Source organism: Corvus cornix, chromosome 4 (genome assembly GCF_000738735.6).
Source record: "Corvus cornix cornix isolate S_Up_H32 chromosome 4, ASM73873v5, whole genome shotgun sequence".
NCBI lineage: Eukaryota > Metazoa > Chordata > Aves > Passeriformes > Corvidae > Corvus > Corvus cornix.
Genome location: NC_046334.1, coordinates 14738148 through 14755104, shown reverse-complemented (window position 1 = coordinate 14755104; position 16957 = coordinate 14738148). Strand labels below are relative to the sequence as shown.

Genomic DNA, 16957 nt, shown 5'->3' with positions numbered 1-16957 from the left:
ACATCCAGCTTCTCCAGCTTTTCTTCTGTAGTATCACAGTTGTGCCCTAAGTTCATACACCCCTCCAAACAGCAAGCACAGCCAGTGTGTTATGACTTATGTGTGCAGTTGCTTTTTACAAATACAAGTGTAACTGTCCTGAATACAAGCTCATTTATTAGTTCGAGCTCAGCTTCATAGAACATTTGGCTGGAAAAGACCAATGTCATTTAATCTATGTTCTGCTCCAAGGCAGGATCAACTCCAGCTATTCAATTCCCATCTGAGGCTTGTCTACAATGATAGGAGATTGAAGACATCAATAGGCGACATATTCCAAAGCTAAACTGTTTTACACTAGACAGGTTTCCCTGATTGTTAGCTTAAATCATCACCACTGTAACCAAGTCCTTCCCTTTACAAAGTCCACTGTGACAGAGTTACTTTCTTCCTTCTTTGCATCAACCTTTTATGAATTTGAAGATCACTACAGTATTTCAGTTATCTTCTCTCAACAATCCCAATTGCTTCAAACTACCTCTGGGGTCACATTTTTGAGGTCTATGATCATTCATGGCACTCTTCTCTGATGTCTTTCCGGTTAGTCCACATAATTTTTGAATTGTGGAGCCCAAAACATTGTGCCAATTTCAAAAGCCATAACACTCTGAAGCCATACAACTTTTGCTACTTCTCTGCAACCCACAGGACCCTGTGCAAAAGGAAGGTAGGTTAGTTTAGTATGCTGTGTATTTGACAAAGCTATGGGGCTGTCACTCACTGTTCTTCCCACACTGTTAAATTAATTTATTTAATGACTTGGTTCAGTAGTTTTCTACAAAATGAAATTAAACTCAGTGATCTATAATTCCTTGTCCCCCTCCTCATTTCCACTGTAAAAAGAGACATTACGTTTGACTCTTCCTTGTCTTCAGGAACTCCTCCACTTCCCACAGACTTTCAAAGGCGCTTGCTAACAGTTCTGCAGCACAGGCCTGGCTGAAGCAAAGAACCCTAAGGTGCGTTTCGCTCTATGAAACTGACTTGGAAAACATCTCACTTAAGTCCCAACTTGTTCTTCCCCTGTTTCAGGCTAAGCTCTTACATTGATATTGACACTAGCTGTGTTCCTCTTTCACAGATACACTCTCGAAAAGAGTCAGATATTCAGTCATATATGCTTTACCAAACATCTGTTTTTATAGTCTGAGAACAGTCCAGTTGTGTCCCTGACTGAACATAATGGAGGGACTAGCAGCAAGTGGCTGTAAGCATTTCTGATTTAACAGTATTTTGTGCATATCCATCAGAATATCTTATTATCACTATGGGGTCGTAAGTGACAAATCTCTCCATGACGTTTGGATAAATTAATTTCAAGAAATAAAGCTATCCAAAGATTCTGCATATACATTTTGCTCATGTTAAGCAAAAGAGTATTGTCTATTTGTGATTTCTGAATACACTACAACCTTTGATTTTCACTTGTACATTCCAGCATTTAGATGCAAGATTTTTCTGTCAAACTGGGCAGATACACCTCGCAATCTCTTCAGAAAGAAACATGAAATTTTATCAGCACTGAATTAGGCAACAGAACAGAGTAAGAACAGAAACAAAAATACAGCTTTCCACAAATCAGGTCTTACTCTACAGGCACTAAAATATCAGCTGAGATGACTGTGTTCTCTGCCCTGTAGAAAGGATTTATTTCATCTGTGCAAGAATATTATCCTACTATTAGTATCATACTGGTAGCAGTACTTCTCACACTAAAACCAAAACCATTTAAGCAGAAAAACCAGCAACTAAACCAATTTTTTTTTTCAACACAGCAAGGTATGAATGTTACTGCTGTTTTGCTCACAAGCTTATCTCCTGACTTACCCAGGGTGAGGGATTTGTGTGTGGAACAGAAAATGATAGCCACTGTGTCTGCTGGTGTGAAAGTAGAGTTATTCCTAGAAAACAAAAGAGTTTTCATAACCTCTGATAGCAAAAACCTTCTTAAAACAGCATCTATCAAATACAATACTTTGAGGATCCATATACACGTGCGCATCACTTTGATCAGTGCAGTGATAGAAATAATTCTACCCATAAATGAACAGTAGTGTTTGATTTATTTTCTTTTAGCAGAATTGTTTCTCTGTTGTGTCAAACTCTCTAATGAATACACTTCCATGTGAAGGATAGGAATTTTGAAGACATGGTATGTAGGACACAACTTTATTCCAGCCAAGGTTATTTTTTCAAACGTGCAAAAATATCACAGCAGTGGCCACTTGCCTCCGCAAAAAAAGAGAGAATGACCTATCATTTCTTTTCCTAGTATGGAATAGCAAAAAAAATGCTCAGTTTGGGCAATATATTGAGTCTACACTAAGGAGTTAGCTTCCACTTCAGAGCAAAACTGCATCTAAGGGCTTACACACTGGGACTAAGGCCAGGAGGGGTGGGAAAATGACATATATAGAGAGAGAGATATGACTGGCCAATGGATCACTCTTTAGTCCAAATTAGGAGTAATTTTATGAGATCCTAAATATTCACCATACTGAGTTGGTGATTGCTTAAGGCATTTTAGATTTCACAGCTGGGGCATATCTTCCCCCCACGTTAGGTCTAGCAGTTCAGAAGTTATTTTAAAATGCCTTTTAAGGCCAGGATATGATCCTGTCACAGAGAAATTTTCTTCTGCACTAAAAGAAGCCTAAGTAGCTCTAAGACACTGTACCCTTCTTTGTGATTCTCCCTTATGGATATTGTATAATTTATATGAAGCATTTGTCTGGAGCCTGTTGTATTGTGGCACTCCCCGTTCAGCAGAGTGCTGCTAAAACAAATACTCCAGTAAGCCTAAGTGAGAGGACAACTGTGGCTACTCCAACCAGCTCCAGTGGAGGCCCTGACTCACTGGCTAACACCATTCTCACTACTTTTTGAGAAGTGAACATACAACAGTCCTTCCTGGTTGATATTTTAAAAAAGAAAAAAAAAAAGCTCTACCAAACATTAGTTCAGGACAACTGTCTTTTAAAAATCACCATATAAATGTAGCAAATTAGACATATATAGGGAAGAGTGAATTGCCAGCCCAGCAAATGTATCTTGAGATGCAAAAAGTCAAACTGAGTTCTCTCTCTCATATGTCATCAGGATGTCTGCAGGGCAAATTATACCTTCAGTGACATCTGTGCAAATCCATTTTTTTTCAGTGGATGAGGTATAGCAGTGATTGATTGAGATTTAACAACTCTGTAATTAACACACAAGAAAGGACAGAATTCAGGTCCTGCTCTCTTAGCCTATGAAACTCTAACAGAGAAAATGCAGTAAGGACAATATGAAATACCAAAATGAGGTCACCCCTATTCAGAAACCTGCCTTTACACATTTGCATAAACTTTATCACCCAAACTAAAGATATCACACAAAAGAAATATTCAAAGGTTGTCATTCAGCACATTCAATTACCTTGTGGAGAAGAGGAAAGTCAAAAACATGAAGCTCATCTGAACAGAAAATACTGGAAGAGAAACAAGCTAAAATTAGATCACAATTGCAATTGCTGTGCACATGCCTTTTGTCCCCATATTACAAGTCAGAAACTAGGCTGGACCAAGTCTATCCAGAGAAATCCACTGACAGACAAGCTGGACTGCCTGGAAGAACAACACAGATCATTATATCCAGAGAAGCCAGAATTAATGTTATGGCTGCACAAGTCCTTCCTGGGATAACTCCTCTGAATCAAGTATTTCTTGACACGATGAATGGCAGGAAATAGTGCATATGCTGCACAAGTTTTGCTTATTGGGTTGACAACATAAAATCTGTCAGACATGCTCTGGTTGCTGGGCATTTAGACTTTCTATTTTACAGGAGAAAGCACAGTGTACAAGCATGATCCAAATAAACATTCTCAACCCTGGGTATATTAATCATGGTCATTCATGGGGAGAAGAAGAGAAGATCATCATAGATGTTCGAAATCTCTCTGAGACAAAGGCTAATTCCTGGGCTGGGCAGTGTGTGTCAGACATTTCCTTCAAGCTCAGTCAGCTCTGCAAGTGTGGGTAGTTGTGAGCATCCCGAGGGGAGCTCTCCTCTCTGCCAGTTCTGCTGACACCCCCAGGGGCTCTGGGGGGCACAGAGCCCACACTTGTGCTGCAGAGATGTGGGGAGAAGCCTGTGGCTTCCCCCTGAGTAGCTGCAGAGACCAAGCATCATCCCAGAGCACAGGAACTCCCCACAAGGCTGGAGGAGAGACCCTGTGACCTCCACAGACCTTTTCTGAGTTTGTGGGTTATGAGGAAAGGTTTTACTTGCAGCAGAATCTGGGGTGGGTCCTCTCCCTATTCCTTGCAAAACTTCTGAATGCAGTAAGGCTGGCATGCCCCATAGGGCAGTGCAAGTCAAGACAATAAATTTGATTTTGACCCCAGTTTACAACTGGGAAACATGGCAGGGATATTAGCTATTACCAGCGACATTTTCTATTCTCTTACATACATTTCCTAGAATGTATGAATGTCACCTCAGCATGCACTTAATTCCTCCTTCATGAACTAAGGGAGCAATCCATTGTTCCTGAATTACAATTTTTCTTCAACTAAGTATGTTAATTTAATATGCACAGAAAAAAACCAATCCCTTATTACACATAATTCTGTAAAGCAATAAATGTGTTGCTACCAATTATTCCTTGTGAATATTTTGCCGTGGCTAGAATATTAGCATAAAAATTACATAAAAACATTAATCAGCAGAATAACAAACTCAGTTTCATCTCAAACTCCTCGTGCTAATTTCACTTCCTGGTGTAACACAACACCTGCATCCAGCCAACACATCCAATGGTGATATGATACAGAAACTTTTTCTAGAAAACAATGTGCATACCCCATCTCCAAAACTTCCTTGGTTTTTGGTTTTACAAATATTCCAGAAAAAACCCTAATTGTTACCAATTGTCTAGTATGTTCCAAGCAGTTCCAATGGTTATATTAATGTTCTTACTAAGAAATTCTAGTTACGCACACTGGCAATGAAAATCTATGTATGATTTTCAGTGTATTGCACAGCAAATGGTACATTTCATTCCACATGGCACGAGCACAGAGTTGTATTGAAGAGAAATAAAGGCCAAGCAAGGCAACAGAAGCAAACACTACATCAACTGTTCTAGGAAAAATGTATCTTTTGAACTAAAAAAGAATATATTTTTTTTGAAGTAGTGGTCAGCCCAGTTACATAAAATTACCTCATTCTGAGTTTCTCTGTGTGTTAAGTCAGAGCTGAAAATCTCCGTATCATTCTTTTTCCTGACAACTCTGCACTGATTTAAGTGCAAGGTCCCTCTCTGGTGCCAGCGCAAAGAAGTATTTATTCCATTTTAAATAAAAGCTCCATATCAATGCTTCCTACTTCTTTGCTTTCAGAATAAAGCATTTATATGGTACCACTTATAATTCCATTATTATTTTACACAGGTATAGTGTTTCATAATCCAAAAAAAAAGCCACAAATAGGACAGAATTAAGATCTGATACACAAAGGGCAGGGGCAAATTTCCTAGTGACTTTAGTAGAGGTCAGATTTGTAGAAGATACATTATTTTTATTAGACAGAACCATATGCAGACACACACCTCAAAGTAGGTGATGGACTGATCTCTTGAACTCTAACAGTTTTAGAGTACGAGATGTGATTTATACTGAAGTATACTGTAGTTACCTCTCCTCCATGCAAATTGAAACTCCTGTCTGTGAACAGTCTGAAGCAAGATGGGAATTCCCTGCTGGGAGAGGAGACAGTGCCTGTACAGCACTGCCTTTCCCTGGGAGGGAATGATCTGCAAGTGTGTTTCCAGCTGATGGCAAGGATACCAGCAGCCTATTCTCACGTGGATGTTATTTAAGGCTGAATGACTTGAGTGCTTCTAAAACAAGCTCTAAAAAAATGTGTTCATCCACAGAAACAGATCAACACATTCAAACTCCCAACTAGTTTCTAGGTTTATAATATGCTAAAGAAGAATAATTTAAAAATTGTAACAGTGCTTCTGAGTAAGAGCTCAACCCCAAATCTTTCCTTGCTGTTTGGAATGTGACACCTGTGCATTTATGGCTGTTTAATAACAAAGAAGCCAAAACCAGAATGCCAATAAATGCTTGTAAAGTAATACTGTGCCCTTTTAGAAAAGGAAGACCACATAGCAACCTCAGGCACACCTAAATAACAGGATTCATCCTCTCTCAATGCTTACTCAACCACCCAAAAGCATCCAGCCCCTAACAAGTCTGGTAATATGGTTTACTAGATGCTTTAGAAGCTCTAGCCTCATGCCAGTATCCCCACAGCTCCCTCACTACATGTAGCTCGTTACAGACCCAAAACACAAAAGCAAGAGTCACTTCAGGGCTGAACTTACTTATGAACACGATTATAATCAAGCTAAATTTATCCAGGTCGATATTTGGATTGGCGAAAGTATCACAGAATGTTGTGTAGATGATCATCAGGAGCACACAGCTGCTGATAGCACCAAATGGAGGCTTCTTCCTTTCAAGCCAGTCCTTGATGTATCTTCGGACAATCTGAAACACAGAAACCAACAGGTTGCCTCTTTTCAAAGATGCAGGGAGCCAAGTTGGGCATCACAAAGTGAATCTGACAGTGGAAAGACACAAAGAGAAGAGAGCCATTTGGATGACGGCCACAGTGGATTTCAAAGCTTCCCTGCCACACAACTCTTCTTCTGGGGAATTTAACATTTGTAGTGCAACTTCCACTGGGTGTCCATAATGAGAGTATATTTTCAAGTACATTCAAATCCATCCTTAATCATGCCAAATGTTCTTTGCTAGCTGTCACTGAGACGTGCCCATTAAGCCTCCCCAAAGTTTATCTCCTCTGCTGATACTAATGGATGTATGTAATTATCACAGTCCCTTTTGCATCAACAGACAATTCCAAGTGCAACTTTGGGAATCTTAAAAATCTGACATCTTCAGGAATTTCATGACGGTAGATAATCGAAAGTGATCCATGGAACATTTTAATATTTAAATAGATAGCGATGCACCAGAAGTTTTTAATTAAATTATAACTCAAGCTTGAAAAGCAAAAGTGCATGTGTTGTGGGAGTTTAAATAATTCAAACTCTGAATATCTGGAGTTTTTGTAAATCCAAAGACAAATGCCATTTGCACGCTTGTAGAATACCAGAATTAACACATGAAAACAAGGAAACCTACTGTACCTAGCAGAACTTTTGCACTTTCAGGAAACAGAATATGAAGCTGTTTTTCAAGAATTTTTTAGAAACTACTATAAATTTTAAAGCAACCTCAACTTTCAAATTATGCTGAATACCACAGCACTAAGCCTCAGCAGATACAATGCATCTATTTTAGCCCTGCCTGGGGAGTCGCTTGTAGTTTTGCTGTTTACTTTATATGGTTTGAAAAAACTTTTTAAAGCTTTTACCGTACAGCTGCAACTCATGTTAATTTTTCAGCAATCACATTATCTTGCCTAATTTCTCCTGAGGCCTCCTGATGTTCTCTGTTACCACGCTCTTTTGGAAATCACAGCCTGGGATCCTGAAGCACTTCTGCCAGAGGGCTCCAAAGCTGTCTCGTGACCTTCCCTTAGTGGTACCATTAACAACATCACCACCATTGATTTAATAACACAGGAAGTCTTAGAGGTATTCAAGGTTAATATCAGGGCATCATCACCGATGTTGCCATAGGACCCTTTCACACAACAAATGCCAAAGACATGGGATCAAGTTGCTCTCAGTTTTCCTCACGGCTCTGTTTTCCTCACTGCTTTCCTAGCTTGTTTGCAAGTCTCTCAGCAGGGAAGTCCTGGAAGCAGCTATCCCAGTCACCACAGCAAAGAGACTCCATCAGGGCACACACTAAAAGTTTGGCACGTGGGCTTCATGCCAAGCTAAGCAGGCTGAAGATCAGCACTCACTTCCCAGCACTTCTGGGCTTCCTGCTGATGAAAAATAACAGATTTGCAGGAAAATATCTAAGGGAGGAGATGCTCAATGCTCAGGTGAAAACACTGAACTTTAAAATGTCACACTTGCCAGATGTGTAAGAGAGAAAATAACAAAAAATAAGGCCAGACTTCTGACAGAGCCTTCACTGGAGCTCCTTCAGCCACTGGGTAGGAATAAGACACTGCATTGATGAAGGAGACACAAGAAAGTGAAGTGGAGAGAGCAGTATGAAAGACATCTAACAGGAAGTTCAGATTAGTCTAATGCTGAGCAAATTTGGGACTCTAATTATCAGAACCAATAAAGCAAAGTCTTTCACTTCTAAAGTGAGTGGGTTTTTTTAAGAAAGTTAAAAAAAAATTCTATTATCCCTTAAATTGTCACATTGGGGAAAAAGAAAAACTACTTAAGGCCACCTATTAATTTATGGTCCTTCCAGAAGATTTATACTGAAAGTAACGAGATGTTGAAAAAGAAAAGTGATGGTTCATTACTCCATGGTACAACTTCTAGTAGAAGTATTTAACACAAAAACTATAACCCTGAGCCTGTTCAGGGTCTAATTATAACAGACATGACAACAACAACATTATACACATATTTATCCTTGACTGACATAAAAGAGAAATAAAAAACATTTAGAAAATGAAACTGCAAGTATTTCCTCAGAATCTTCAATTGAGTGATACCTTCTTGAAATATCTACCTCTACCTAGTCTGGAATTTTTGTGAATCAACAACCATAAATACCAGTAGAGCTTCTTGCTGTACATTGCATTTTTTAAAAAATTACATAGTCAGACCCTGAAGAACCAAATTGTGGCTTCAGAAATCATCTAATCAACCCAGTGTCATAATAAATATGCACAAAACACAGACAAAATACATTTTCTCTAACACAGAATCCCATACATTTTGATCTTATCACAAGGTTCAACATGATCTGTAATTTCAGAGGTCAATTCATCCTATAATCACTGATTTAAGGTAACCTAAATTCTTGTATAACTTGAGGGGAGAAATATAACCCTACAGAAGCTCATGTCAGCTGATTCACTTTGACTGAAAAACAATCCATTTGTTATTCATGCCTGGCAGAGTTGCTTCAGGACAAGGATGCTTTGAAAGCCTTTTACTTCTTAACCCAATTCTATAACTTTTCAGGGTAAACAGAGAACTACAAAAAAGAATTGTGAATATTTATAGTGAAATAATGATAAATGCCATAAATACAATAAAGACAACACACATTCAGAGCCTGGGCTGAGATACTACAGCTACATTTGTCTGGAAATGCGGCGAAAGCTAGCACAGTCATTTTTCAATGTTAATATGAACCACTGGCATCCAAAATAGATGTAACACACTGATGGAAAGAGCAAAAAGGGCATGTATTGGATTTGTGTGGCAAGGTTTGGTAGCAGGGGAGGCAACAGGGGTGGCTTCTGGGAGAAGAAGCCAAAAGGTTCCCCTATGACCAATGGAGCCAGTGCCAGCTGGCTTCTAGCCCTTCAAGGCTGATCTCACCAGTCATGGTGGTAGTGATGAACTGTAAAGATTTTTGTGCAGGTTCAAATGCCAGCCCCAAAGAGAAGGGAAAGGCTGACCCAGAGGTTGCACATGAAAGAACATGAAGGTGAATCCTTCCCTCAAACTGCAGTTTAGTGGAGAAAACAGCGGGAGAGAAGCAAAACTTTGTAGTAGGTGATATTTTATAAATAATCTACATGATGAAAGATGCTAATAAACTTACAGAAAAGTTAGACAATAAAAGCACATAAACATGTCCAGCGGGCAACCACCTCCTGAAGACTACATTTTGGCAACCTCCAAAGGTTTTGGAAAGGCATCAGTTCAAATTTGCTTCAAAACGCAGTTGCAGGCTCAAACTTTCCTCTTGCCCAGCATTTAATTTTTAACAACAAAGAAATGTAATTACACTTGAATTAACAGTAGTGTCCCCATTTCAATTTAGTTCTTCTACCAGAATAGTTATATCCACAGTATTTTTCCTACAGATTGCTCCGTATCCTGCCTTAACCTCCTTGTCTAAACACCAGCCTCCCTAAGCAAACGGGCTCGCTGCTCACATGCTTGTTTCCCTTAACATCCCTGGCCAAAGAAACACGATCTGCCATTCCAGGAAAGCAGGTAAATAATGCTCATCTGTTATTAGATCATACCTGAAAATAGCACAAGGTGTACTACAGAAAAAACAATTCCCTTCTCTAAGTGTACCTCCAAAGCAGTCACACTGTATGCCCAGAGAAATCTGTCAGTAAAGTATAGCTCTAGACTCTTTCCACCTGTCTGCTCAAGTGCTGGACGTACAAGATAAAAAATGCAACAAACAATGTAATTCATTAACGTTCATTATTAATTGAACTAAATAGGGCAAGGAGCTCCTCCCCCATACCTTATATGGAAGGGAATAACTTCTGACATTTGTCATATAATAAATCTCCTAAAAATTATCTAGATCTTTAACTTGTTTATTAAACCCAAGAAATGGAAAAAAACCCAAAACCCAACCCAAACAAACCCCAAGGAAATGGATAGGAAGCCACCTTTTCTGTTTCCATTATACACAAGAGTGTCTCTTGTTATTTATGCCACTATGTAAAATAGATTTTTCCTGATTCTACCAACTCTTTCAGACTGAATTCCTCTTTAACAGAAGCTACAGTGGTCTTACTGCCCTTCTGCTCCTTTTGTTTATTGTGTATTAGTATGTTCTTCTAAATACCTGGGAAAAACACCCAGGGCTTTACCATATCAAAGAAACACAAGTCACTTTTTCCTTGTGTTGAAACACATGAGTAAACAAGCTGAAACTATGCTGGATTATCACCACACCTAAATGCAGCAGTTACATTACTTGTCTTCTAAGGTAAGATTCCTAATGCATTCTTAATTGATATTATAATTACTTATAGCAACAGACTTACACAATGAAGTCTAAAATACAAAACTTTCTTTTGAAAATTTGAATCAGGCTAGATATTTTCAACAGTCCAGTAACTTTTCCATTATCACTTGTTTTATAGTGATGGCAAACCAAGAAAGACAATTGCATGGAATATTGGGAACTACACCAGTGAAGCCTGTAAGACATGAAAGGTGAGAAAATTAGGAAGAAACTCAACTAGCATGACAGCAGCTGTGAAAACCAGTATAAAGAATCAGATCCTGGAATGGAAGACAGACTAATTGGGTTGTAGGAATAAAATAAGATGCTAAAATGGAATATCCTTCACAGGTTTCTATAGAACAGCCACCCTCCATCTTACAAGGTCTGCATTGCAGTTCAAATGCAGACACTTCTACAAGGCAGAACTTGTACCACGTCAGCCAGACCCTGCTCTGATAATTTTAGAGGGATCGTACCTGTGGGAAGGCATGAATTCCCACCTGTTCCTGAATACTGCTGTAAAGTTCCAAACTTTGTGATGGTTCATCTGCTTTCCTAGGACATCAGCAAACGTCAAATCTATCCTTATGCTACAGAGTGTGCAATCTAACGTTTCTTTTCTGAAGACAGGGTGGAAAAAAGCCATTTCTGCAACCTGAGTGAAAAAAAACCCCAACCTTTTCTCCAAGCGTCTTGTTTTCTTCCCTCAGCTTACCAAACTCCCCTAAAAGCTATCTGACTCCATTATGTCAGTCAGTTTACTCCCAAGAGGTAGTTCCTGACACAAGCACACCTTTAAAGCAAGGTTTATAAAAACCACATGAGGCCATTTTCAAAATTAACTTGCGCAGTTGGGGGTAATTTACAACTGTTGCTTTAAAGCCTTATAAACAGGTGCAACACAGTAAAAATGTGAAGGGTGCCTGCAGCAGCACTACATTTCCTTCATTTTTTGTATTCTATGGGAACTAGGCTCGGTTCCCTGTTTGAGTCAGGTGTTAGAAGGGATTGAACTGTGCTCTGAAGGTTTTTTATCTGCTTTTTTAGTCCTCTGCAAGATGCTCCTAGGAGAGCTCATCTCCCAGGGTACCCGTCCTCTCTGCAGCTCCCTCCTGGACTTCGAAGAGAATTAGGGCTACTTCTGTGTGGATTTAATTTACAAGAACAGAAAGATTTGACACTGTTCCCATTTTTTTTTTTTTATAACAGTTCTGTTAATTTTTGTTTCTCCACCTTAGTTAAATAGTACCTTCTACTCCCTATCAGCTGCCACCTACCTTCCCCTTTCTATTTCTCATTCTTTAAAAATAAATACCTTGCTAGGCTTTTTAGTTTCAATTTCACTTACAACTTGTATTGCAACATAGCACCCTTTTAGACTTGTGTTTATAAGCACACCTTCCAAATGTTGATAGGGTTCCTCTGGAACATTTTGGGCAATGATGCAGAAGGCACTTAAAATCCTTTACTTGTAGGACATCAAGATTTTTTTGTGTGTGACTAGATTCAGTGAGGATTTCTGTACAACTGGTTTCATTTTATAGATTTGGGAAGAAGAACTACACAGAATCATAACATTAATTTTAGCTTTAGTTAAGGTCTGTTTAATGTGAAGTGCCCACTTTACGCTGGCTGACAAATTACCAATGGGGCAACTAGAGAATGCATGAATGATAATATACAGACAAGCTTTTTATTATTTATTCATAGAAAACAGTGGGTTTTGGTGTGCTGCTTTGAAAAATGTTCAAACTAGTAGAATATAATGAAAGCGCAGTGAAAATTCTATTTCATTAACATTTAATCATAAATCGCTCTTTAATATAAAACATAAAATAAAAGTCTGTCATAAGCACTTAGGTGTAGGGAATGGAGAAAGTCTGCAAAAAAGGGGAAAGGAAACACTGCAGTGGGTTTCACCGTTCCTGTTATCTGTCACTTCAGAAGAAAAAAATAAGCAAAGAAACAACAGTCTCCAGCTAAATCGCACAACTGGTCATGAAGAAACTGCTTGGGTATTTCTCGAAACCTTACATTTTGATGGCTAAAAGTATTACCAATATCTATGGACAGGGGAACAATGATTGTAGCAAAATCACAACAGCTCAAAAGCAGCAATCTTACCCAGGACTCTGCTACGCAGATTAAAAATAATGAGAACTTCAAGCTGCCAGAGCACATTCAAAAATCTTTTCCATGAGATATCTATTACCATGTTTATCATATAACAAGTATTCTCAAATTCCCCTTTGAGGTATACAAGAGTGATGCACAAATAACAAGCTCTTACCCACTACAGATCTTCAAGGCTTATAGAAAATTAGATCTTTATAAAATACTACAGATTATGTCCCTTTTCGAGACCTCTTGTCAGAGGGGTCTTATCCATTACTCTACAAATACAAATGCAATATTATACTATCGATACTGATTTGAGTAACATCAGACTGTCAATTAGCAAAACACATCTGTAGACACTGAGGACACAGGCTACAACATTTTCTAGGTTCAGACAACCTGCACATTTCTGACAAAAGAACAGAGCGATTCTCCTTATTGGAGACTATCTATCAATCACTGCTGTCTGTGAGACTCAGTGCCTTTCTTGTAACATATCTTCTTCCTCCTATAGCAGTTCTTTCTTTCCCTAAAGAATGGGCCACCACCTGAGCAGAGCCTGTACCTGCAGCCCTTTACACATTTCACTGTCAGCAGCTAGAAGAGCATGTTTGACTCCTGTCAATAGTAGTCCTGAAATGCTAAAAAAATTGTTCAAAAACCAGTAGAAAATAAGCATCAATTACACTATTGTGACTTCTTTGTCCCAGCCATCATTAAAAATTCTGACAAGCCAGCCAAGCAACCAAAACTCTTCATATGTTTTGCCATAAAGCAAACAAAAAACCCCAAACAAAACAAATCTAAAAGCACCTTCTCATCTGCTCTGCTTATATCCCAGGGGCTGCTCAAACAGCCAGCTCTGCAGCCTGCTCAGGAAATGAGCATTTAGGCAACACAGGTTTTCCCAGAGGCAAGATTTTTTTAAAGGAAAATAAAGCCCTTAGAGAACATTTCCTTTAAGCAGCCTCCTCTGTTTTACACTGACGTGGTTTGAGCATAAAGCCCCCGTTGATCACAGACGAGTTAGGAAGGCTGAGGAGAGGCAACCCTCCAAGCAAGCAGGTTTCAAGCTTGGGGTTTTTTTTCTCCCCGATCAAGCTCTCTGCTACCAGGTAACCTTACCAGGCATTCTTCCACTGACTTTTCTGCTGAACAGTATGGCTGCATGTGGTAAGGAACTGATGTTGTGAGCATGAAATGATAAATTAGAATTAATTGCTGAGGGCATCATTCAGGAATTGTGGTCCATTATCTCCTAACGCATCTGGAACCCCAGAGTGAGCGACCTGCTATTCAGAAACACATCCCTGTGCCACATGTCAGGCAACAGTTCAGTAATGAGTCAGTGGTGGTCTGTGAACAAAGGCCAAAACTTCCCATTTAATTGGAACAGATGAAGGGCAAGGAGACCTATCGCTGGATCTCTTGGTATCAGTTCTTTTCTTGCTTATTGTTTTCCCTGACTCCTGCCCATTACTTTTGGATATCCACCTTCAGAAATGGCTTCTATTCTTATCTGGACAGGTTGGTTTGCCTTTGTACAGCTCTATCTAATCAAGACAATCAATGTAAACTACTGGCATTTCTGATCCATAGCTTTCATTAGCATTTTTGCTCTCCCATATCCTCTGAACAGATACAGTGAAGTCAGTAACTTCAGAAACAAAGTCTTTATGCTTAGAGCTTACAGCTACTTCTGTTGACCATTCACTTCACTGCTTCAAACACTTTCAAAGAAGGATCATCCTATTTCTTGTTGGAAGTGTATTTATAAAAAACCAAACTATTGGCACTGGGTTACACAAGCTTTAAGATTCTCTGTGGTGATGCAATACCTTTATTGTATTTTTATGTAAGTTTTCTGTACCCCAGTGGTTCATCCCTACCTTCCCCACTCCTATTCCCAGTTGGTTTGTCCCAGACCCAAGCCTCTCCCCCGGTGCTCCCTACATGGTTGTTCTCCTCCCCTTGTTCTGGCTCTTTCCCTATCAATCACCCAAACCCCTCCTGTTGTTCCCGAGGGTCCAGTGTCCATCATCTGAAACCTCCCAATTTACCCTTATATGGTCCCCATCAATCCCCCGAGACCCTACCCCTCTAGATACCTCCCCCTTTGGAAATCCCCTAAGCCTGGATGCCCCATTGGGACGTGTGATCCCTTTCCCTCCTCCCCTTGAGGCTATTGGCCCAAGGAAATGTCTATCCTCGTCCATATCCCTCCCTTAGAGATTTCTATTGGTCCCCAGTTAAGCCATCCCCATTGTAACACCTCCCTTTATAAGAGGTCCCCTGGAGCTGTTTGGGGCTTGTCTCCTGGGAGTTGCCTCCAATAAAGTTGGATTATCCCGTGTGGGAAGCCTCCTTGCTACTTTTTATCCTCTCTCTCGTCGGGACTGCTGACAGCCACTGTGCCTGGAGCTTCAGCTCCCCTGGGCAGAGCTGAACTCCTGAGGAGCAGCTTTAAAGCCGAGAGCCTCCAGCTGCTCCCCACTCCTGTCGCGTACCGCAGGAGCTAGCCTGGGCAGTGGTCAGTGGCGGCCATTGCGACAATTTTCTATTTTTTCTTTCAGTCTTTACCAGAACTCCTAAATCCCATCTCAGTTAAGTCTCACCACAATTCTGATTTCCACCTTGTGATCACACAGAGCACTTATTTCATATGCGTACTGCTCAATTCATGATACTCAGCCTTATTGCTTCTTACAGGTGAAAGAACACCCAACTCCACCAATGAGCTCACACATCAATTTCTTGTCACATCTTTCCAAATTAACTTTTCATTATATATACAGATGAAAGTCCTCTTGAAATTTGGCCATCACTTTGTCCAGCAATCTACCATCATCTTTGGGCTTATCACATTGCAGTACCGATGCTGATATTCCATGGCTTTAGGACACTTCAATGCTAAATCTGCTGCCATGCATCTGTTTCCCAGAAATTTCTACCTAAGGCTTCCAACTAACAGCTTCCAATTTTTGGACCTTTCAGAAGAGGATTCAAGCACTTTTGCTTGTCTGCTTTTTGTGGACACCTAATTTTGATGAGGTAAGAATGCACTACACAGGTAGGTTAATCAGCAACCCTTCGTCCTAATTAATAAGGAAGCTCTTTGGCATTTAATTCAAAGCATGAGAGCAGTTCCACACCCTTCAGGATCACAGAGGTAATGTCCATTTTCCACATGATATGGTTGCAGAGAGGTTACACAGGTGCTGATGCTGATGGCTACTGTCATGCTTATCATGCTCATCTAGTCTTCAATGTGTGTTTTTAATCAAAAGAAACTTCACTAGGAATTTGTTAATTTACAGTACATGCCGATTTTGAAATGTGCAATTATAGTTTGATACAAGACTGATTGAATGTCCTATGTAGCACAGGCAATGACAGATATTCTTAACCTTGTCCAGGGTGCTCCTTTATAGCCTCTGCTCTCATTTGCCTGTATTTTAACCATGCCTTCCATTTCAGAGTCTGCTTTAGGCTGACAAAATCCAGAAAGTTCCAGCTGAACCCAGAGTTCAAGTGGATGATACAATGAGCTTCAAATCCCACTGATATTCCCTCTGTGCATTCTGAATGCCTGAGAACAACAAATACTTACAAGTAAGTAAGAAGTAGAATTAAGGTGTTTTAGTGCCCAAGAACAGTGACAACAGTTCTGACGCTATTGCAATTTCCCACCATGACATGGGAGGAAAAAATAACTAAAGATAACATGTGTGAACAGGCACTACAGAGACAAGGATCACAGAAAACCTTATATATGCAATTAGTATTTTTACATTCCATGGAAATTTTCATCATATGCCATGAAAAATAGGGCTTTATGTAAACATATGAACAATAAGTATAAAATCAAATATTGAACTGCTCATTTCAACAAGTATCTTTCACCCAGTGTAATATGATAAAGGAGT

At 39.6% G+C, this 16957-nt stretch overlaps 1 protein-coding gene across 5 annotated transcripts in view; it reads right to left on the bottom strand.

Moving 5' to 3' along the window:
• The window catches only part of SLC10A7 (solute carrier family 10 member 7), a 143644-nt gene that overhangs the window by 21687 nt on the left and 105000 nt on the right, over positions 1 to 16957 (bottom strand). For 4 of the 5 annotated variants that reach the window (XM_039550517.1, XM_039550514.1, XM_010412155.4 and 1 more), the window contains 3 exons: positions 6416 to 6581; positions 3457 to 3508; positions 1867 to 1940 (listed from right to left, as the gene is read on the bottom strand). In XM_039550517.1, the coding sequence (XP_039406451.1) occupies positions 1867 to 1940; positions 3457 to 3508; positions 6416 to 6581 (292 nt within the window). The remainder of the gene's footprint in view (positions 1 to 1866; positions 1941 to 3456; positions 3509 to 6415; positions 6582 to 16957) is intronic. The other variant, XM_039550516.1, reaches the window with a different exon arrangement.